The 24,741-nt window shown below is 46.2% G+C and overlaps 1 protein-coding gene across 9 annotated transcripts in view; it reads right to left on the reverse strand.

Annotated features, from left to right (window-relative positions):
* The window catches only part of Nep3 (M13 family metallopeptidase neprilysin 3), a 130,693-nt gene that overhangs the window by 43,392 nt on the left and 62,560 nt on the right, over positions 1–24,741 (reverse strand). For 8 of the 9 annotated variants that reach the window (XM_077653472.1, XM_077653466.1, XM_077653471.1 and 5 more), the window contains one exon: positions 2,767–3,130. In XM_077653472.1, coding sequence (XP_077509598.1) covers positions 2,767–3,130 — 364 coding nt within the window. Of the gene's footprint in view, positions 1–2,766; positions 3,131–8,886; positions 9,032–24,741 lie in introns of those variants that run through there. The other variant, XM_077653468.1, reaches the window with a different exon arrangement.

Here is a 24,741-nt window from a genome sequence, read left to right on the forward strand (position 1 = left end):
AACTGCCCCATCGGGCATTTCGTCGACGCTTTACAGACAATCCGTTCGGCAGTGTGTGTGTCGTTCGTGAACGTAGCCATGCAGACGAAGCTCTCGCTTCTCACCAGAGTTAACCAAAGCTTAAACCAGAGCTAATTTTTTTTTCTGTTTTGCCGTTAGGGTTAGCTTTTGCATTAATTTATCTTTTAACAGGTATCCTGGATGTCCGGCCGCTGACACTCGGACCTTGCTTTGTTAAATATCTTGGAAAAAACCGCTTCTTCAAGTGTCTTAGCAGTTCATGTTCTGCGAGCAGGAATGAATATTCACATTGTTACATCTGTGTCGCATGTGAAACTCCCGGCATTTCTCGGTCAATTTAAAGAACCTCGGAACTTATTAAGGGTAGAGATCACTGCCGAATCTTCTACAGCTGAGAGAATTAATGAGCCATATGTGGTCTAGTTGGTACATAAAACTGCACTTCGGTATTTGCACAGATTAGCAGGCTGTTTGTAGTCGCTGTATACACTTAACCACCGTGAAAGTATGCATATTGATTCCGGTGAAGCTCAGAGAAATGTAGGAGACCAGAGGAAGAAAACGTCAGTCTATCCACAGAGTAAAACAAACATTAGGACCCAGTAGACCCGTTTTAATAGTTGAGTGTGCTATTGGGCGTAAGTTAAGGGGAATGGAGAATGTAGGACATAAGGTTTCAGTAAGAGGTATAGTTCATTATTCCGTTGCACAAAACAACCCGCAATGAGATCCTGCAAATACTATAGTGTGTGCATAATGATCCAGTGGACAGGAGCGGGGGAATGTAGCACCGAAATTACATATGAGGTCTAACTGGGAGCGCCCCGCTTTCGGGAGGGAAAACAATGGCTGAAGTTTTTATACAGGATATTTAACAATAAATCTGGAATAATTAAAGTTATCTGAAAGAGCTTTATTGTGTTTTTTAAGAACCTGTTAAAGGGACACTGAGAATATATCGATAGAATACAATATTCTAAAGACGAAGAGATCACTCTCGCCGAAAACGGGGTTTTTATTAGGTAAAAAAGAGCAGAAAACCAAATGCAGGTGTCGCCACCATCAGCTGATTTCTTAAGTAAACTGCATAATTGACACCAAATTTTTTCCGGGGGTCTCCGAGGCACTTCAACGCCCCCATAACATTACTTGGACCCCGGGCCATTCAGTTCTTGAAGGCAACGAGGCGGCAAACGATCTAGCTCGTGAGCTAACAAACCGAGCGGATCCTTGCCCGTACCTCACCCCTCTACCATCAAACTATGGGGAACGGCTGGAGATGCTTAGATTAGATCGTAGAATATATCCCCCTCCCCATATTAAACTCACCACAGAAGAAGCCACATTTTGGAGGCGAATACAAACGAATACCTTCCCTAACCTGTACTTGTACAGCTTCATTCACCCTTCCAAATACCGCCCCTTCTGTCCATGGTGCGGCGAAAAGCCTACGCTGTTTCACATTTCCGGGAACTGTCCCCAAAAACCACCTCATCTAAAAACATTACAGACATCATACGAGCAGTGGGAGGCAGCCCTGACCAGCAATGGTCTGGAGGACCAGTGTCGCATCATCAGACTGGTCCAGGCATCCGCCCAAGCCACCGGAGTCCTGAACTGAGGAGTACGCCTACCTGACTCGTAGAATACTTCAATGAAATAATGAATGTTTTATCTCTCTCTCTCTCCGAGGCTATACTAAAACGCTCTTCACTTCGAAACTGGAAAAATAGTCCTTCTTGAGGCGAGCGTCACGGTGCGGAAAAATTTTTTTAATTCATTTTCCTCAGAAGCTTTAAGGTATTAAATATAGTTTAATGCGGGGCTCAGACGAATCTTTGAGGGAATTCATTTTCTGACAACGCGCACGCGTCGCGTACAGAGACGCAGAAAAGCACACCTGTAAGTGCTGACTGTGGTGCGCATGGGCAGCGCGCCTCTCCGTCTGCGTCCCCGTAATGGGGGCGCCATCTTGTTGTACAACGCTCAGCTTCAGCTGTGGAGGATGCAGTAGGTGGCGATAAACCCGTCACACGTTCGTACGCTTTTCGCCGCGCTTCATGCACAACAAAATGGCGGCCATAGTGATGTCGGTGAATACTCCCTGTAGTGAGCTCTGCGACTTCTCGTCAAAACAGCGTCCATATAGGCTGAGCTGCTAAGTCCCCAGAAGTTAAATCAGTTGGACATTTGAAAGACGAAGGCCCATGCCTAAGCACCTGCAGCCCCCCACATTCCCTCCCTCTTCCAAGAAAGACTTGAAGATAGAAAAGGCTAAAATGGATACAGAATTTACTCATTTGGGGACTGATTTCTTTGCAACAAACGCTAGTCCCTTAAAGAGCGACCTTGACTCTTGAAAACGAACTTGAAAGCGATAATAAACTGCACTTATGCTCACCCAAAGTGCACATTCTAGTGTAAAAATGGACAAAATTAAACTACACCCACTAGGCTTCAAGAGGAGCGGTTAGACCTTGGGCAGACAAACTGTGGCTGATGTTTCCTTGGAGTTTGTCCCTAAGGGAGTAATCATTAGTCTTAGAGGAACTAACCCAGAAGGAATAATTCCAGTGGCGCGCGTGACCATTCCTTTGTTTGAATGCATGCACTCTAAGCATAAATACGCCTATATGGGAGTAAAAGGCGAATAGGGTGTCCTCTAGCGCTCTCTCTTTTATACAAGCGAGTGTTTACTCCCTTTTTACTCCCTTGAGTTTAGAGAGTATACGGTGGGCCACTCACTCGGATGCGACGGCTCGACGACGCGCTCGATGATCCTCTCTCGCACGCGGCCCGTGTTGACGCTGACCACGATGGCAAGCACCAGGACGACGAAGGCGAGCAGCCCCACCAGGGCGAGCAGGAAGCGCTCCAGGGGCGACGCCCGCTGCCAGAAGGTGCGCCGGTGGTGGCCGCCGGACACCGAGTAGCGCACGCCCAGCGGGTTCAGCATGGCCGCGGTGGCCGAGCTGCCCCCGCCGCCGCCGCCCCCGGAGCCCGGCTTGATGTCCGTCAGCACCGTCGAGCTGCCGGTGGCGTCCACGGGCATGCTGCTGGCGCTGCTCGTCTCCTCGTCCTCGAAGTCGGTCCGCTTGTACCTCGGCATCTGCGAGCCCCGACGACGACGTCTCAGCGATGCGCGACAATGCACTCGTGAGCAGTGTCTTTCCCATCGGAAGAAAACGGCGGTATCTTGTCCACAATGCGACAGAGTGTTTCGTAGTTTTCGTCGTTACGACAGATTTTTAGTGCGATAGCGCTATTGGCCTCCTAACTTGGCAAATGCCAATGTGCGGTGAAGCCTTTCAAGTTAATTGATCACGTGATGCGGGAAATGGCGGGAAATGAATATTAGGCGAATGCTACGCAGGTTTGGGGGTGGGGTCATTAATAACACTGGAAATTATGACTGCCTTTAGGTTAAAGGACTTCATGGTAAAGGCCTTTGGCTGAACTACACTTCAGGGTAAAGTCTGTCAAAGTAAACGCCTTCAGGGTAAAGGTCGTTATGTCAAATGTCTTTAGGTTAAAGGCCTTCAGGGCAAATGCCTTCCTGGCAAAGGCCTTTAGGTTCAAGGGCTTTGTGGTGAAGGTCGTTAGGTCAAATGCCTTTAGGGTGAACGTCTTAAGGTCAAAGGGTGATTTTGCATTCTCAGCACGTGAGAACGTTAAGTGCTCACAACTTTTTCTGCAGTCTTCTAGTGTTTTTCTATAGCAGTGTAGTGCTTTTCTGTACTGTTTCTGTAGTTCTGTCGCTACGGCAGGGAAAATTCTGCTTGTGCAAAAAATTATGTTGTTACTGCAAGTTCGTGGCCAAAAATACTGCAGAAAACCTGTTGTAACGACAGAAAATTATGTGTTGTGTTCTTCGACAGGGTTTGGCCAGAAAGAAAAAGAAATATTGAAGTATCCATGTGGTAAAGCTACACATTGGCAGCGAGAAATGGCAAGTATGTAAGTGAAGTTTAACTTCCCGTGGGACGCTGCACTGGCAAACTCGGGATCAAGTTTGGCCATTTAAGATGCTTTAAGGCTCGCTGAAATCGCACAGTATACAGGAGTATTTTGCATTTCGCTTCCACCACAATGCGGTACCCGCAGCCAGGATTCTAAACCTTGCCCCTGGGCTCAGTAGCCAAACGCAAAAAGGCACTGAGCCATCGTGACGGCTCTAGGAGAAATGTTATGGCACATAACTGAAGTGTCATTTCTACAGCCAAGCACACTTAACGCGCAGATAAATCTCTGTAGACGGGCTTTTTTTCGTTTTGCTTTCATCCAAATGTGTCAGCTGTGGATCGGATATTAGTCCACGAACTCGACTTCGCATTAAACCGCCATAGTCGTTCAGCCATCAGGGGTGGAGTGGGATGAGATACGCGCTAGAAGAAACAATGAAGAAATTATGTGTGTGTGTGGTACTGGAACAGCAAATTTCCCATTTTATGAACAGCAGTATAGGACGGCAAAGTTATCTCTGCACTTAAATTTATAGAATACCACGATGCAAGTACAGGGCTCGGGTTCTATCCTCAAAGCCTGCCTGTTATTCTTCCCTCTATGCCCCTTCACTTTGAGCACAGGTTGACAGGACGAGATTAGGTATATATCGGTGTCTCATATAAAACGCTAATCTTGACTATGTTCTCCTTGGTTTCAGTTAGTGCCGGTCACTTTTGTGCACTGGTGGGCATTTGCCGTGCAGTTTTCGCTTCATTCAAGTGGGAAAACAGACGCGATGTCGGCACCCGTAGCTGACCAGGCAAGCGTCTTGCCTTGGTTGCATTATGACGGACAACGCTACAGCCAGAGAAGGCGGGAAACAGTTGGAAGAGGGGCCACACATAGTTGAGGCCGGTGCTTATATCGCAGGCGCCGAGATAAGGTGTGAGATGAGAACAACCCTTCCATGTGCACTAGTGACACGAAGCCTACGCGCGTCAACGCAAATCCTGACACTATTCCGAGATCTCCGAGTCGTGAAAACGTATTTCAAAACGCTGATCGCAGGCTTCTGCGATACGCACTCAGCCACCACACTGCCTCTTGTTTTTCGGTGCACTAGGCATCACGGTGACACAGGGACCTTACATAAGCAAGACCACGGGCCTAATTCTACAGCGCGGCAAAGGGGACTATCATACTGTTCAAATGAACTACTGCAGCAATCAATCAATCAATCAATCAATCAATCAATCAAACAATCAATCAATCAATCAATCAATCAATCAACACATACACATAGAATGAAGTCACACGCACTATTATTACGTACAAAACTATTTATGCATGCAGTGCTGCATCCTCGCTGGAGGCTTATAACATCGTAGGAGTCTCATCCATGGTTCATTATTTGCTTGGAATTCTCATCTTTTAGGTTCACAAAAGGGTCACTTCCCATTCCGATAATTATTAGTACACAGTTTCCTCGATGAAGTTTCACTCGCTGCTCACGCCAAAACAATTTTCTTGTACCGAAGCCTAGAACTACCTACGGTAAATTCAGAGTAAATTTCTCTGCCTCATTTTTTTCGGAATTCATTACCATTTAGTATAAAGCAATCATCTAACATTCATGCTTTCAAACTTAGTCATGGTACTTTTCTTCAATCGCGATAAGCAATTTTTTCTCATTGATAAGAGCATACGGAGCACTCACTTGAATTGCTTCCCTCTATTTATGCATTTATATAACGTTTACCCACATTATAATTCATTCTTAGTTGCATCATCGTGTATTTCAGCGTGTTTTAAAAATTACTTTATGTAATCAGTTTCAGTTTTATCCGCCATTGTTTGTATGTTATCATTTTTTTTTGCACGTTTGTAACAGGAGGTTTCCTGTGCAGCCGTTGACTTTTGGACTTCCTCCTGTATTTATAAAATATGTGTACGCAGTGTTTGATCGCTGATAATAAATTCCTTCTGAATCAATCAATCAAAGAAACGCAGCCAGTTAACCTAGCGGTTAAACAATCATCCAATCAGTCAACCAAAATTACTGGCTCTTTAATTAATTCATTATACTTCAATAAATCGAGCGGAAAAATCAACAAATGTTCATTCTGAATTATTTAGGCCGCAAAGACAGGACGAAAGCAGAAAAACACCGGACTAGGCGCCTCCTGTGTTTTTCTACCTTGGTCCTGTCTTCGAGCCCTAATTAATTCAGAATGAACCAAAACCAACTAGCCCAGCAACAAGTTCTCTTAAAAAGTTCATTGCTGGTGTGCAACGGTGTCTGAAAAACCCCTGAGTGTACGCTTCGATTTCTAAGCCCCACGTATTCAATCAACCAACAAAAAATAATTGCCTATTTAATTAATTCATTATACATCAATCATTCGACCGGACATATAAAAAAAGTTCATTGCTTTTGGGACGTCCATCGATCCAGAATTTTCCTGGTTTATTAAATCAATGGCTCTGCGACAACAATAACGGGCAGGATATTCACACTCTTCCGTAACTCGCTCGCTTCAACAGTCGCTCGAAAACACCGCAGTCAGGCAGGTGTGTCGAGAGGCCACCTCTCGTGTACACACCACCGTTTCTATAATTAGCGTCAAGCAGCGCATCTACGCGCGCGTGCACCATAAAATATTCCTTCTTTTTTTTTTGTCATCGCTGTTTCTATTGGTTCTTGTTAAGCGCAAACAGTAGCGCTGTACTGGACGGCACGCGAAAGGATTGCATTCGATTTTCGGGTTGGGTGCCTACAGAGTGAATGTGCTACTCACATCGCTATTTTGCCGTGGGAGTCAACAACGCTTAGCAACATAGATAGGCTCCGCGAAGAGCCAGTGGCATTTTTTTTTTCTGGCGCAATCGTTTTTCCGTATTCCCACCCTCGCTTACCCACCCACCACAGGCACAAACACGAAATCCTCCCCCGCACCCACCGCTCTCTTCTGTTCATTAGCACCCTTCGTGAAGCGCTGAGAGAGAGCGAAAGAAGTGAGCACAGTGTACATGACCCCCGACGAGAAAGAAATGCCGAAAACAAAAACAAAATGTCGAGCATTTGTGCGCTTAATAGGAATAAAAAAAGAAGAATGCACTATGAAGGAGTATCAATGCAATGGATCGGCTCTCTAGAGAGCAGCATTGCCTCCTCCATTCGCATGATTCAAGAAAACTGGTACGGCGCATTATTTGCTCATTTGCACGTATTCAGCACCTACAGTGTTCATTCTGGCGTCACAGTAGGGAAGATAGGTGAATAGAAATGAGGGGCAGTGATAGCAACAGGTACCTGTATAATGACACGCAAGTTCCAGCAATGTGCGTACATCTGCATAGTACGTCATAAGGCCAAGAGAGAAAACACCCTTAGAGAAGGACACTGTTTCCTTTTGTTTTTCCGAATTCAATTCATTTCATTAATTTATTTATCGACATGTCGAGTTCAAAGGCAAATAAACGCCGAAAACTAAACAACACGCCGCTCATCGACGTTCGAAGCTCTTTAACACACGAGGGGCTTGCTTCAGAAAAGTCCGTTCTCTAAAATATCCATTAAAGCTGAGCGCATTCGAGGAAAAAAAAACTGTCAATAACACATAGCTCGATCGACTATCTGGTATATATAGAAGACTTACTTGCGAAGTCTTTTTCTTTACTTCCTACCAGAATCTTAGCTTTATCGAACCTCAGGTCGCCAGCTCAAGCATTTCGATGTGCAGCCGAGTGCGTCTAATAGAAATGACGTTCAACACTTCGTTGCGCTTGGTTGGTCAGCGCCGATAAACAAGTCGTTCGCAAGGTAGACGGTGAGGATAGACAGAAACGAAACTGACGGAAAGCTGTGGACAAGGGACACTCGTGTTAGACAAGGGACACTCGTGTTAGTGACATTTAGGGACACTGCAGCTGGTCTTAAACCAGAGATCTTCTTTTGTTCTTTCTTCGGAGGCCCTTATCTTTGCTATACTGTGAAAGCAGCCTTCTCTTCCAGCAGCATTTGAGGACTCTGCCAGTGAGACACACAGAGCGCAATGCAATTGTTGCGCAGCTGTTACATAAGACGTTTGTCTTACATAACTGTATGCCGCGATCAATATCGCTTCTAGCATATATGGCTTCAGCTGAGAAATGCGCGTGCACTTTGCACCGTCTTCATCTCGTACGAACGGTTTGTGAACGCAATAACTGCTTCGCGCTCTTTGTGTGTCTCTGAGAGATGTCCTCAAGCGCTGCATCAAGCTTGAGTATACGCTTACACCTCAAAGTGCTGCGTATTTGCTTGCCTTCCTCGACTGTGCTATCTCTGTAGTACTTTGTATTCCTTTTTCCGTCACTGCCATCTCGAATTTGTTTTTTAATTATTTTGGATCCTACGCGTTCGGCTCACGTCGTCGCTCGCGTTATCACCATAATAAACCATCGGCTACCTGAGTTCCAAAACTACGTGCCCTGACCATGCTCGTTTCCTGCCTTGATTTAACAATAATAATAATAATAATAATAATAATAATAATAATAATAATAATAATAATAATAATAATAATAATAATAATAATAATAATAATAATAATAATAATAATAATAATAATAATAATAATCAGCCTGAGTACGACAACTGCAGGGCAAAGGCCTCTCCCGTGCCTCTCCAATTATCCGTGTTCTTTGACAGCTGCGTCCACCCTATGCCTGCAAACTTCATCCGCCCACCTAACTTTCTGTCGCCCCCTGCTGCGCTTGCCTTCTCTTGGAATCCACTCCGTTATCCTTAAGGAATCATCGGTTATCTCGCGTTTCTTTCCTAACACACTCTGTTCTCAGGCTTCCCCTGACACAATGTTACCCTTCTCCCTTCCTTGCAAAATAATGAAAATAAGAACAACAACAGCCGGAGATCACCTGCGAAGGCCACACGTTCATGTTGTCTGAGGCGTTCTCACAACGCAGCGTGCTGCAGTCGGCGTCCCGAAGCCCACCGGCGTCCTCCGACAGCGAGACACGCAGAGCTCTCTCAAGAGCAGCTGGCTGCGGTTGCACTAACGGGAGGGAGGATTGGTAAGGGGGAGGGGGGGGGGGTAGATGAAGAAATTCGACGCTCTCGGCGGCGACAGATACGCTCCGCGAGCCCCGCCGAGCGCGTGTGCGTAGGCGCGTACGCCCGCACGCTGGAAAGCCTCACTGCGCCTGTGGTGTTCGCACGGCGCCGACGTCACACGCGCGTATCCGCACGCCGTCAGCGGCGGATACGCAAGCTGCGTGCCGCCCTTTGTGTGCATGCGCTGACGTCACTCAGCCCCCCTCCGAAGCAACCGCGGTTTTCGCCGGTGTTCGGTTTACATTCCGAACAAGGGCGCGAAAGGGAGCCGGTCGGTGACTTCGGTGTTGGCACGAAACGAGGGAAGGGGGAGGGCACCTTCTCGGAGAAATTCCTTCGCACGGTTCGCAGACCGTCTGCAGAATTATTGCCTAATAGCTGCGTAGGATGAGTACGGAAAGCTGCTTGAGCGAAGTGCGAGCGTCTCTACAGCTTAGTGCTAATACTTTTGGCCTTACATTTTAAGCACGTAGTAGCCTCTAGGCTGCTAATTAACAATCACTGTGAGTTGCACTGAGAAGGTATATAAGCTAAAGGCTTAAGCGGTTCAGTAGGAGAATGTTTAGACTTCACTAGTCTGTAGGCTGCTAATTAACAATCACTATGGCTTTCACTGAAATGGTATATAAACTAACGGCTTTAGCGATTGAGTAGGAAATGTTCAGATTCCATCAAGCCACATTTCTAACTTGTCTAGTTATATTTCACAGAAAGTCCAGTGTTCCCATCACTGCATTCAGTACACACATACCGAAGACTACATAATATAAAGCTAATAACCGACTACTGGCTGTGTAGATTTCTGATTGTTGTGAAACACACTACATTATTTGAAATAGGCTCCCTGCATTTAATTGGGAAAGAGAACAAATAAAACCCGGGAAACAGACAGGTATTTGAACGCCTATCAAGGCGAACTTTTTTCAGTGCCTAGTCGCTACCATCACCCCATTCGTGCCATTGTTCCCGACTTGTCCTGCGTCGAAGCTCTGTATACTGTTACTAAATCAAACATTATTTGATTGAGTAGGCATCCGCTATAAAACAATCGGCACCTTGAAAGGGGGCTGCGAAGTGATAGAAGTGATAGGCATGTGTTCTGCTTTGGCCCCGGGGTTCACTAAATTCTCCAACGTATAAGCTTTACTGCGCATAACTTGAGGGCGCCTGATTAATTAAGCAATGCTTCTCATTCTATCAATTTATGTATGTAGTCCACATATAAGCTGTCACATTGCGAATTGCCCACGCTCTATTTGTACCAAAAATACATCCGCAGCCTTCGCTGTTTTTGTGTATTTTTATTTAACATTTGGTATTCTTAGAGCTGATTTTTCATCTTCTCATTCGAGCTTAAGAGCCCGTCTATTGCAGTACTGTGCCACTTAGGTACAAAGATAACTGCGTATCTACGAATTGGCAAAACCTCGCTGTGCCCTTTGTATTCAGGAGGGTGTCTGGAAGCGCTGTAGCGATAACGTCGGAGGTCTGACAAAAGCTAAAAATGAATTCAGAGAGTTTGCGCCTCTCCTGTCACATGGAAAAGTTTTTCGAAAAAAAACCAAGACAAAAGAAACGTCTCCAGGAAGTGCCACTTCCCTCTTTAGCTTAACACCGCTGACAAAAGGAAACGTCCTCATAGAGATAAACGTATTTCAGCACCGCTGCGACACATTACTGCAGGATGCGCTGAGGAAAGGAAAATTTATTTTCATCTATCTTTTTCTGTCTTTCTAAGACCTGCTGTTCAGCTGTGCGTTGGCTACCAAATTTGAGAACGAAGGCTAGATAAAAGCCAATTATTCATTTTTCTGCTTTCCTTTTTTTTTTGTCTGGGACTCATTCCTAATGTCTCTTTGTTTGCAAGTCATAAAATAAAACATTTTTAACAAGTTTTGTACGCTTATCGCCTTTTGTATCCCATTCCGAGGCGAGAAATTCTAAGTTGTCACTTTTACTTGGCGTCGCCAATTTTTCTTGTCTTTTGTCGGTACCGGGACGTGCTGAGGGTGGTCGCGAGGATATAGTGGTCACTGCCAAGGGTATTTCTAGTGTTGAGCCACCGATCGATCCGAGCGTTGGTTCAGACCAGGATCTTCTCGATGAACTTCGTGTCCGGTACCTCAATACTACTCCCCCCCCCCCCCCCTACATGGGTGGTGCCAACCCTGCCCTCGATGCAGAGATTTCAGAGGCTGAGGTAAGATTCCCTCTCACTCAGCTCCGCCCTAACTCTGCCCCTGGACCGGACGGCATTGCCAACAAAACTCTCCGTAATTTAGACGACCCGTCCATTGAGGCTTTCACTGCCTTCATTAATTATTGCTGGAGAGAGGGCGAAATCCCTACAGCATGGAAACTTGCACGCGTGACTTTCATACTGAAGCCAGGCAAGCGACTAGCTCTCGAACACCTCCGCCCCATCTCCTTCACTTCCTGTGCTGGGAAACTGATGGAGCACGTCATTCTCAACCGTCTTAATCATTATGTTGAAGATAATGATCTCCTACCTCGCACCATGATTGGCTTCCGCTCAAATCTCTCTGCGCAAGACATTATGATCCAGCTCCCGAGAGAGATACTGTGCCCCTCTACCAGAGGGGGCACAAAGGCTATTCTAGGGCTTGATTTAACGAAATCATTTGACAATGTCTCGCACGGAGCTATTCTCGCTAACCTCTCCCTACTAAATCCTGGTCACCGTACCTACGAGTATACGCGCAGCTTCCTCTCTGGTCGTAGAGCTGAAATTAGCTTTGGCTCTCTCCTCTCTGACCCTATAACCTTAGGTAGCAATGGCACCCCCCAAGGATCCGTTCTCTCCCCCTTTCTTTTCAATGTCGCCTTGCTCACGCTACCTTTAAAATTAGACGCTATCCCCCCGGCTATTCCATACCTTATACGCAGATGACATCACCCTCTGGGTTTCAACAGGTAACGATGCTGAGGTTGAATCCGCACTTCAAAAAGCGATGGATGTCATTGAGCGCCACGTAGCCGGAGCCGACCTCTCGTGCTCACCTCAGAAGTCCGAGCTGCTGCTCATTCGAGGTCAACCCGGCCTCCACGGCGATCCTCCCATCTGCATTACTGCTAGTTGCCAACCCATACGCGAAGTATCCACCATTAGGGTACTGGGGTTTCTGATCCAGAGCAATCGGAGAAACACCGACACTCTGGCTAAACTCAGTCTCTGTCTCGCAGACCATTCGTCTAATTCGTCGCATTGCTAATGAACATAAAGGCATGCGAGAGGCTGACCTCCGACGTCTTGTTCAGGCGTTTGTTATCAGTCGCCTCACATATACCCTCCCTTACCTCTACCTTAGCTGCCAGGAACGGGACCGCGTTGGCTGCCTTATTAGACAGGCATACATGGCGGCTCTCCATCTCCCCCACCGGACCCCCACGTATAAACTACTTACATTAGGGGTCTACAACACTGTGACGGAGCTCTCGGAAGCTCATCTCACCGCTCAGTACGAACGTCTCACCCACACCTCCACGGGACGTCACATACTCGACAAGCTTGGAATAATCTTCCAAACGACCGTCGCCGACCAGGCCCAGCTTCCGTCCCATATCCACAGCAACCTTATCGTTACCCCTCTCCCGAAAAACATGCACCCAGAGTATCATGTCGCTCGCCGCAAGGACAGGGCTAAGTCTCTGCATAAAAAGTATTTAACGGATCAGACAGCGGTCTACGTCGACGCCGCCGAATACAATGATCGCGATGCTTTTTCGCTCGCGGTTGTAAACTACTGTGGACGGCCGTTTGTTGCGTGCTCCATTCCCGTCAGAACGTCTGAAGAGGCCGAACAGGCGGCCATAGCCTTGGCGATGGTCTCCACCTCTGCAGAAACCATTTCAGCGACTCTAAATCTGCAATTCGTAATTTCGCCAAAGGCCGGGTCTCCCCCGTCACCTTATCTCTCCTCCGCTCCACCAAGGACCAACTCCGCCCGATCCAATTGATCTGGGTACCTGCACACTCATCCCATCCAGGGAACGAGGCGGCCCACAATCATGCCCGATGATTCGTCGACCGGGATGTGTTGTCGCCCGTCCTGCGGACGGCGAGAGATCGTATGGTTACATTTCATGACATAACCATGCACTACCGTTTAGGTAAACTTCTATATCCCCCGCACATATTTCTCTCACCAAACCCCAAGAGGTTGAGCGGAGGCAACTCCAAACGAACACCTTCCCCAACCCCGCGATATATGCCCGCATATACCCTGGGGTCTACTCTCCCTCCTGTCAACTATGTGGCCAACATGCCACTCTATCCCACATACTCTGGGCTTGCCCTCAGGGCTCCCCTCCGCGAGGTTTGCAGCTCTCGAATCCAGACCAGTGGGAGGCCGCATTGCTCAGTTCCGACTCGGGCACACAGATCCGGGTCGCGACAAGGGCCCTAGAAGTCGCCGGACGCCACGGGCTCATGGCCTCTTGATGGGGCTATAACCCCACACCAACTGCTACCTTGGTCGATGAAAATAAAGTTTATCCTCCTCCTCCTCTTGTCTTTCGTCTCCCTTGGAGCTAAAAATTGTCGCAGATTCTCGAAACGAAATTCCGTACGACAGCAAGACTTCAAGTTAAACACAAGGTGTATTAACAACAGCAAGCAATCTATAGTCCGATGTCGTTGTATGGATGACCGAGCTCCTCAAACACGCCTTTGTACCCTTACAAAAATGGCGTGTAGGCAGCCTATAGTCTTGTTATAGACTCTATTTCCTTCCTATAGCTATTTATTTTTGTCTATTCATACTCTGCAGAATGTCCACAAACAAAAGTCTACTAAAAGTGTATGGCCATAAATCTATTGATTGTGTACAGACTGTCTACAGGATTTGTATTGCCTATAGACTTATCTAGAATTTGTCTGTAGAGAGACTATAGATTTTATACACAGACTATAGACTATATAAAGAAATTTTTGTAAGGTATACACGCTTTGACCAGGGCACACTGTTCGCTCACTTCCGGGTAGCCAATACAGAACACGTTCAACCATCACATGACAGAAGACGCAACCCCTGTAACACGACTCCACATCTGTCTCTCTTCCTTTCGAAGGAAAGCCACCGCCATCAGAGAGCGCGAAAGAAAGAGACGCTTATTATAAACCGTGGTCTCCTTCCTTCTATTTATACTCGCGAACCCACAATGGCTCGCGCACTGCCCAGACCTAAAGAGGCCACAAGTGCTTCGCAGTAACGCAACAGCCGACGACGACCTGGCCAAAGATTGCGCCCTATATAATAGCGGGTTGTTTGCATGGCTAATTAAACTAGCGACACCCCGGTCAAAGTTTACTTGGCTGCGGAGATTGGGAAACAACCTGCGGTTTAGCGCCGTGAAAGGGAGGCGGGGGATGGAGACCTCGTTTAGAGCTGCTAAGTGGGTCTTTTAGGCGCCGACGCCGCCGCAGCCGCTCGCTGTCTTTGCGCGTGCGGATTAGACAACGGCGCAACGACTGCACTGCTGCCTCATTGTCGTCGTCAGCGTGCATTCACGAGGCTTCGCGCAGACGCATGCAGTGCTTGCATGCGCATGCGCTCGACGCGTTTCCGCATGTCATTAGCGTGCGGGCCGGCCAGAGTCTCTCGGGATCCACAGCCACGGAGGCGTCTCCTCTAACCACACGCAAAGCCTCTGCGCGAAAAGAAACGAAGCTTGTTGTCGCGCCTCTACTCCTTATTTTATTTCCCCCGTCCTGTTCGTGACAAACAAGCGTGATGTGTGATCGCCGCGCATGTTGTGAGCGAAACTCTGCATTGTCCTGGAGTGTTGCACGCGAAATGGGCATCATCTTTGAGGGGTCGTTCCGGTCACCAGTGCCTGTTGCGACATAAGGGCACGACATGCAGCGCTTACGAGCGCTCCTAAACCTGCCGCGGCTGGTAGCTTTCCTGGCTGCTTATTAACAGGAGGTTAGGGAATGGAGGGTTTGGGGCTAACTAAGGCCGGGTTGTCGTGACGGGTTAAGCTTCTGGTCATTAGTGATTAAAGAGGGCGTTAGGGGCGTGAGAATCGCATGTACCGTCACGCAGAAACGAAGCGCTTGCGTTACGCGGAACCATCAGGCGTGTTGGGAGCTTCAGAGGTGTATTTTAATTCAGGCGGGTTTGTTTTGTCCACTGACAACCGCTCACACAGTGATAACCAGAGAAATCCCGCTGTCGCACGGGCGCTTTTAATTTCCTTCCAACTGATGAGCACCAAGATGCATGCCCATCGGCCGCCGATATGTGTTAACACTCCATCGCAAATCGAAGCCAACGGTTCATTTATTTTTATGACAATTAGGCAACCACAGTCGAGATTCAAGCGGCCAGTCGAAGGAAATCGATAGCTTTTGACATCGCCTCTGCAAGACACCGCCATTTTTAATTCGCGCATTTATTAAGATAACGGAGAAAGCGCATGATGCATTTGTGTCAAAGGTGGCAGGACGAGGACACTAGTTAGGTTACAAGAGTTTTGAACCGCAACAATGATAGCTTCAGCAGGGTTGGCCTCACCAGTTCTTCCTACAGAGATCGCTAACGGATAAGTTACGCTGAATGAATGGCCGAGTGAGTGATTGGGTGAGTGAGTTACCGAGTGAAACAATTAATGCAAAGATTCGAACAAGATATAAGCTTTGCGAAGGCTGATAAGGTAGCAGCAGCATGGAGATTGGCGTTCCATATCATCCAATTTTCAAATGACAGTCGAACCTGCGGGTCGTTACCAAGGCTTTTCTCCGCTCTTCTCGACCTTTAATCATTCACCCTTAAGCCGCACGGCCTTGTCTCGTATTCGATTAGCAACTTCATTGAGTACAGATTTCAAAACCGTTTCCATGTGCCTCCGGAGGAAATTTTTTACAGTATTTTTTTAAAGAATTAAGAAAGACAAGAAATAATGAAATAAATTCTCTTTGACCGACAGCTTAGTCAGAGCACTCCCGCGGAAAGCCGAGCCCTAACTAGGTCAGTAGCGCGGGAATCGAACCCAGCCTCTTCCGCATTCGAGGCGGATGCTGGAACCACTAGGCACTGGATTTATTTATTTATTTATTTATTTATTTATTTATTTATTTATTTATTTATTTATTTATTTATTTATTTATTTAAGGCAACTCGGTTCACCTCAAGCCGTCCATCCTGAGCGCGTCACCATCCGTCCCGTTTTAGTGTCAATATTGGCGGTGGCGAGCATCTGGGCGCACCCGTCCAAATAAGCCGCGGTATAAGGCATTTCAATCAGACTTCACTGCGTCCATCCATCACAACCGTTCTCTTTCCAAGCGAATCGAATTTCGATCCGCTGACCACAAGGGGGCAAAACAACACCTGCCGCGCGCCTGCCGTGCTGCCCCGGCGTGGACATCCTTTCGTGGCCAGGAACCGGCGAATTATTTTTACGTTACGTTAAACTGCACTTTCCTTCTTTTTCTTGCTTCAATGTGAAAAATTAATTATAGAGCCAAGGAGACAAATCTCCAGACATATATTAGTGTGGGCAAAGAAAAAAGAAAGAAAAATAACATTGCCCACCCCGCACCGCCTGAAAATCTCCAGACAGTAAGAAAAAAATAAAATTGAGACTCCTTTTGGCGACGCTTATCTTTCTCAACTTTCATTTTCTTTGTTAACCGCTGCTCCATTCGTTGAGAAGCGTAGACCGCCTGTCTGCTAGTTTTTTTTTTTCGTGCTTTTCCTCTTTTATAATTTTTTGTCGTTGGAGTTGTGCCAATCCGAGCGTCAGCTGGCGGGCTCTGCAAGCCCTTCCTGTACTCGAGTGTCTGCTTTCTTTGCGTGTCCGCGGAGGACGCCTCCCCGCGAAAGCTCGCTCAAAATCAAATCACGTTCCCACCAACTGACGCCTGTCATGGTCTGGCGCATCGAGCCTCTCTCTCTCTCTCTCTCCAAGGTGGTGCCAGCGTGTCGGATTACTTCACCGTCCTGAGCGTTTTTTGCTGTATACCCGTTCACGCCTCGACGGCTTCTGCTCGCGCTTAAAGCGGCTCGAAAAGCTTGCAGCCTGCGCGCCGAATTCGGATCTTTGTTTACCTAGCAGAGCGCCTCATCGTTGCGGGGTTGCAGAAGAAGGCGTGCCGGTAAATAAATATATGCCCCTGAGCGTAAGTAAGGATTCTGCGAATAAAAAAAAACAACAAACGTAGATTCATATGCGATACGAGCTAAGTGCAGGTGCTATAGAAATGCACTTGACCCTGAATTCGATCATGGCTGTCTCGTTCTTCGTCAAGAAGAGTTGTTGTGGGGCTAGTCGGCTTGATACTTGTAATGTCATCAAATATTATGTGTAAAAAAAGACGGCACAACGACAGAAGACACGACAGGACGAGCGCAAACTTACAACGATTACAACGTTCTTAAAGATAAGATGCAATAAGTTTTGTCGGGCTAGTTCGTTCATTCTGGATGAAAAAGGTGAAAGGTTATCCCTTTCGCGCAGTTCACCTTTTTCATTCACAACGTCTTTCTTCGTCTGCTGCTTGTTTCTGTCTATATCTTCCTATTAATGCGAAAGCATTATAAGGTTCGTCAGCAACGAAACCCGGCATCGAAATCCCGAAATCCGAGATGACGTCACCGTTGTACCAAAGAAAAGCAAAATTCTTTCTGAAGCTGCGGGGAATTGAGCCCGAAACTTTCAGACTGCGAGGAGAACACGCAACCCAAAGGACACAAAACTGCTTTGCTTGTTGGCAAACAAAGGCGAACCAAGAATGCGCGTTGCCTTACGTCTGTGTGATAATGAGTAGGCCTATTTTCAAAAATTGAAAATAGATAAAAATAAAAGGGAAATGAAAATAACAAATACTTTCGCATTTAAAGCACGTAAGTAGCCTGAAGTGCTTCCGTAATGTTCTTATGAGTTCACCTAAATAATACGGGTAACACCGTGACCCTTTCTATGCGATGCACTGTATATATATATATATATATATATATATATATATATATATATATATATATATATATATATATATATATGAATACCCACGAGAGCAGCAGATTGGACAGCCGTCGCCGTAGCTCAGTTGGTAGAGCACCGGACGCGATATTTGGAGGTCGTGGGTTCGGATCCCACCGGTGGCATGGTTGTTTTTTCTGCTGCTTTATAAGTAATTTTCTTTAAGCGACAGCTTAATCGAAGTAATAAATAAAAATTAAAGAAAACAATTGAGTTATTTTCCTGCGCACCTTAGTTTCGGTGACTGTTGGCTTCCTTCATATGTTTATCAAACGAGCCCCTGATTTCGTTTACCTTGTCAGAAGAATTGCGCAAGTTCTTAACCGCATTCTTTTCGGGTGAAAGCTACAAAAACAAAATCGCACGACGACACAATATCATCAAAAGCAACGTCGTAAACCATATTCACTAAAACTTCGTGAATGGTAGTTTTCCCCATCATTCAGTTTTAAGACACAAGTAATGAGCCGCTGTTTTGAAACGAGTGAATTATGAATTAGCTTGTGACACAGTACATGTCCAACACAGGTCTTAGGCGCATTAAACTGGGCGCTCTATTGCGAATGCTCAATGTACATTAAAGCACGATTAAAATTCAACGCTTTTTCACTCGATATATAGGTAAGGAAGCGCTCCGTAACGACAGCGGGCCTATGCAAGCAACCCGGTATTATATTCCGTGAGTGAAAAGGCCCCGATTACAGAAGAACAATACCAAGACTTGGTTTCGAAACGCCCTCTATTACATTGCATTGTTCTTTTCAGTTTCGCCGGGGCGACGCACTGAAAGGGTCTCCTCGAATTTCAGTCGACGAGATCTCGACTGCGTTAGCCTCTTTTTTGTTTAGTTCTTCCAGCGTAGTTCGTAATTGTGAGTTTCAAGAGACGCTTCTGGGCGGGACAGACGAAGCTTGAAGGGAAATGAGAAACTGTCCTGCACTTAGCGTACAGGAACAAAATGGGCGACAGACATGGGTTGATAACTCCGGAAGAGCTTGCTTCAAGGCACCCCCGTCCCCCTTGCTTGGTATCTGACGTCTAGCCTTGAATGTTTTAGTTCGAAAGAAATATCGAAATAGGTGTATAAGAAATATCCTTTATAGTATATTTTTATATATATGATTAAACGCTGGAGGAAGAAAGAGATAGAGAGAGAATAAATTTTATCCCCTCCACCCCCCCCCCCCCCAAGAAAAAAATGGGGGTAATTATTTGTTTCCCTGGGTGGTATCTTAAGTAGCGCGCAAGACCACGCGGGTGGTGCAGCCACACCAAGAGGAGATGGCTACCACACCTTCACTATTCAGTTGTTTTAAAACTTTTGAGGGCGTCGATAGCAACGCATACATTGCGGTTTTGACCCACTGATTGCTTAGCAAATATTCTTGTTTCTTTTTTCACGTTCATATTCCTATAGATTTCTATGTGTGCAACCTGTAAGCTAATTCACGGCCCAAATGTGTTACCTCATGATATGTTTATCTCTGTCACATCACGCCTTCAATTTAGCGCAGGTACCAGGTGGTAAAGTTTAACTCCACTCCGTCGCACATAATTGACTTGCATGACGAGGCTAGATGAAAAACACGGCTTCGTTTTATTAGCGAAGCCTAATATGCCAGTTCTCTTAAAAAAATTCAGGACGCACATTCACAACATAGGTATGAAACGCCACACAACACAACGCTTGACTAAGATCCAATGGCATCAACAATGCTCGCCCCGGAATAGAATCGGCTAATAATTAGAATGAATTCATGCGTTTTTTGGAGGGGAGTCTAAAAGCGATCGTTCTCACGCGAACCATTCAATGACTGCTGCTGCTCGCAACACGTTCACCGCGCTTACAGATTTTCCGAAAGGTGCTTCAGAAACATGCTAGACAACGCCCTCCTATGAGACGCACCACTTTGTGGAGCAGCTGCACAACATTGCAAAACGAAAACCGCTATAGATACGGCCTGACAACCGATCAATAGCGCAGGGGCTCTGGCTAGGCGTAGCGTCGCGCCAGGTTTCTGGTTGAATTTATCTTCCTCGCCTGGAAGAGCGGCTTTGCCTCGACGACCGTAAGTTTCGCTGCTTCCATGCTTACCGCTTCTCTTGATTTTCAGTTTAAATTGCGTAAATTCAGCTGCGAATCAACCTTATTTTCGCACAGAAAAATATATAATTCCTGCTGCAGCACTTGATAATTTTGAGATAGAAATGTTACCAGAAATTACTGATGAAATAATAAATCGGTGGCTGAACGGTTCTGGCGCACGGCTGCCGACCGGAAAGACGCGGGTTCGATCCCGGCCTCTGCGGTCGAATTTCGATGGAGGCGAAATTCTAGAGGCCTGTGTACTGTGCGATGTACCCCAGACGGTCGAAATTTCCGGAGCCCTTCACTGCGGCGTCCCTCATAGCATGAGCCGCTTTGGGCCGTTAAACCCCCATAAACCATGAACCAAACATGCAGCAGTGACATGCGTGCGATATTTTTGTCTGACAAAATGAGGCAGGAAAAAAAAATGTAACAGGTTATGATGGCAGACTGCTATAAGTAGTCGCGTTCCAAGGTGCTAACATGAGCACAAGGTGGCGCCCCAGGCTGTCAGTGCCCAAATTTCGCCTCCGCGTCGCACGGTAACTCTCGACGACGCTTAGTAATTCAATATGCTGAGATTATTCCAGACACGCTGCCTCCCTCATATCGTTAGGGTATAGCGCAAGCGCCATCTTCTGTTCTCCCTAGTGACTGCGGGCGCGATTTTGTTGTCCCAGTTCTATCCTACGCTGTCTATAACGACATCACCCGATATACATAGTGACAACTACGTATTCCCATAAACTTCCACGGTTCTCCAAGTACTCAAAGTGGCGCCGTGGTGCGTGAAAGAATGCAAACCAGGAAAACAGACGAGAAACAAAGAGGAAACGAAAAATATAGCAATAAGGAAGGCACAAAGAACAGGTTTTAGAAAGCGACTTCAGTTAGGTTGAAGTGCTACATTAACAGCTGTATTGATGACAAGAACGTCCTCTCTGGCAAAACGAAGATATCCATACGGCGCGGACGAAAGTCCTTTGTTATTATGCATTCAATTCTTTTTCAGGTCACTCCCCTGCTTGTAAATAAAGAATCAACAGTGCATGATTTTCTTAGTATACCTGGTGCATGCTAGAAATGTGTTATGATATTTTCAGTGGTAGGTTGCTCCTCTTGGAAAACTGAGACGGCTCGAATTGTCTCTCAGCAGCCCCGGATATAGTAAAGTTGTCTGCAACCCGCGCAGGACTGCGGCCTTGAGAGCAGTGCTGAAAGATTGACTTTCTACCGTGCGATCGACAACATGGTCTTGTGGGTCTAAATAAAAACTTGAGTGCAGCTTCTGTTAAATTACAGGCAAACACGTTGAATGTCATCGTGCCGTTGAAAAAAAAAAAGCGATTGCACTCGCCCAGAGCGAATGAGTTCAGACTCCTTCCTTCTTGTAGAACTGACAAATTAAACAATTTGTTTCTTCAATTCCCCGTAACAAAACGTTTTTATTAAAAAATTTTTTAATTTTTGAAATTGTTGATTATTATAGTATCTCTGGGCATATAGCGCTATCTAATATCTCCGAATCTGCTCCTGCAAGTTAATAGGTCGACAATTTCGTCACGTAGAGATTTGTACAACTTCGGTACAAGGCGTGTGTTCATTAGGCCTTGATTCTGGGGTCATATAAGGTCACGGCCGAATGTAAGTTTCTACGAATATGAAGATGAAGTCTGTTCTCTTGCTTAGCGTTAACTTCGTCCGTCAAAATGGCCATTGCATGGGACAGCAACAGTGCGCACTTTGCCTATCTTCTCTTTGGCTGCCTTGAATGAACAAAGTCCGTGAACAGCCGAGTCACGGCAGTTGAAAAAAAATTAAGAAACGAACAAACTGCGCAGGAGCATCTGGTCCACTTTCTTTTCTTTTCTGAAAATCTTACAGAGCTCCATCATTAACTACAGATTTGAAGACCAGTTGATACTGGAGAACTTCTGCGTCTTTATGAACGCAAGACAAACGGTAGATTTAAGATTTGCTAACAATTCAAAGTTCATAAATGTTGATAATGATATGAATCAAGGACCCTATTTAAAAATTTTATTTCCCCAATTTATTTTTACGCCTTCGTTACCAACCCCTCCGATACCAAAGCCTGCAACATTTAACGCTTGCTAGCTCGCACATCTGACACGACATGCGGTTGCGATCAGAGGTAGGCATTGGACCTCAAAAATCTGGACCTCACCTCAACCTCAAAAATAATTTGTCAACCTGACTCAACCTCATCTGTTGAGGTTAAGGTCTCCTTAGACGCCCTCACCTCACTTTTTTTGAGGCCACTACTGACCTCATTCAACCTCACCTCAACCTCAAATTTGAGGTTGAGGTCGGCTGCCCGACCTCCGAAAAAAAAACGAAAACAAAACAAAAATCGATTAAGAAGTTTTTCAGTTAAAAACAATTTTGAGAATCGTGTGAGACAGGAAAGCCAAAATGATGATGGTATTATTTAATGAGGTGTGTACAGACACTATTTATGTGCACACAATAGGAGAAGCTTATAATCTGGGATGATCCCTCTGAGAGTATATGGCCTTCGGGCAGGGCTGTTCCATACACGGTTACCACCAGTATGTCGGTGAGTACTTTATATGTGTCAATATTTGGCAACCTGCTTCGTGTATACTTGTTTGTATTGGAAGCCTCTCGCTCATTGACGCACGAACCGGCAATTGACAAGCACAGCCCTTCTACACCATCTACCAGAAATTGGGAGGAGAGGGGAGGTATTCACGATACTCTTTTCAGTCTTGAGAATAGTTACCGAGTATAAACGAACTGGTCGTCGATGTACTTTCCAATGCGATGGTTATGCAGGCACATATCAGTATATTTCGATTTTCTAGCTCTATCCGGCATAGCGAGAATGCTCTTTTCAGTCCTCTGTATGTTGCCTTCGAAAGCAGTTAACGAGCTGCGACTGTAGTACACCAACAGAGGCACGTTGTACTTATGTCTGTGCAGAAGCGAGCGGCTTTTTTTATTAATGCGAAAGCATTAGATGGCTCTCTTTCAAGGTCATATCCGGAGAAAAGTGTCCGCAAGAAACGGCGCCATGCGACGTCACGAGCCGATGAGTCACGCGACGAGGGTGATAACGTCACACAACTAATTAATGCTAAATAATATAATTAGGTAATGCTTAGACTAATTAGTATAATAAGTGATGGCATCATGTGAGTGTGACGTCATACCAGGCCACGTGACAGCGATGTAATATGCCATCAAACCTAGTCACGTGACGACGATGTAATATGACATCACACTTACTCCCGTGAACACGATGTAATTTCTCGTCAAACCAGGCCCCCATCCATCTCCCTTCCACCCGCATTTCAAGATCCATATGGATCACACATTACTACACATGCGCGCATGACGCATTACAAAGAGTGCCCACAACCTGGTCCACATTAATGACATTCGAATAGTCCAGCAGGTAAACGCGCCAGTTCTGATCTATGGCATACTGCAAAGATCATGAAACGACACATGCCTTTGACTCTCGAGATGATGGCGATGATGATGATGCTAACAGTGTATCCTTATGAGCCCGGGGAAGTCTGATATACCGCTACTGAAAATCAAAAGTTTCCAGAATATTTATTAAATATTGTACATTACCCAGCAACCGAAGACAACTATTGTGCGGGAAAATAGGAATACCTGTAGCTAATAATTAAAGATGATGATGTTGATGTTCCTGGGAGGCCAAGACCCTCCCCCGTTTCCATCACTTCCCTCCAGGTGGCGATGGTTATAGTTTCGAAATCCTGGGAATTTTCCGATGACTCGGTGAAGCCGCGGCATTTTGAAAGGAAGGGCTAGATTACGTCTTCGAACACTGTGCGAACTATTAAAATCACACGAGTCAAAACAACTGGCCTAGAGTGGGGAGCGTGAATCGCTCTCTCTGTCAAGAGCACCATGGCTCTCCGCTCAAATTTCCCCGCAGCGAATTCTCTTTCCGACCTCCCCCCCCCCCCTCCCCCCCCCCGCCTGGGGGAAGAAAAAGGTACTCATACGCCTCGAAAGAATTGTGGGTACCATTTCGTCAACCAGTCTGAGACAAGCTGCTTTAAATCAATCACTTGTTTTCCTTCAAAACTGAACTAATCAATGGTAAGCAAGCATCCTCGACGTTTTTTACCCACGAGCACAGCGCGAGCATTCTGCGAAGCCGTTTAAGGTGAACGATGGGTCTCTGAAAAATAGTTGAAGGAAAGATAACGTATAGGGCTTGGTCGTCTGCAAGGCAGGCCGCCAACCTAACTGATTCCAAAACAGAAGCGAACAACAGTGTGCCCCATTAAACGTCATATTAGATGGTTTGAAACAGCGACTCAGCAGCACAGCGCGAGTCTGTAATCAGTTCCATTCACACATCTTCATTAAAAAAAGTAAAAGGAATCAGCAACCACATCACCATACATCCATTATATTTTTGCATGTTTTCGCCGCTGCAACACTGCTATGCTGGTGTGTTCGCCTCGTGTTGCGGTGTTTCGGCATAATAAGCGAATTTCCGAGAAGGAACAAAGAACCGGAGACCAAAAGAGAG

The sequence above is a fragment of the Amblyomma americanum genome, chromosome 2 (genome assembly GCF_052857255.1).
Source record: "Amblyomma americanum isolate KBUSLIRL-KWMA chromosome 2, ASM5285725v1, whole genome shotgun sequence".
NCBI lineage: Eukaryota > Metazoa > Arthropoda > Arachnida > Ixodida > Ixodidae > Amblyomma > Amblyomma americanum.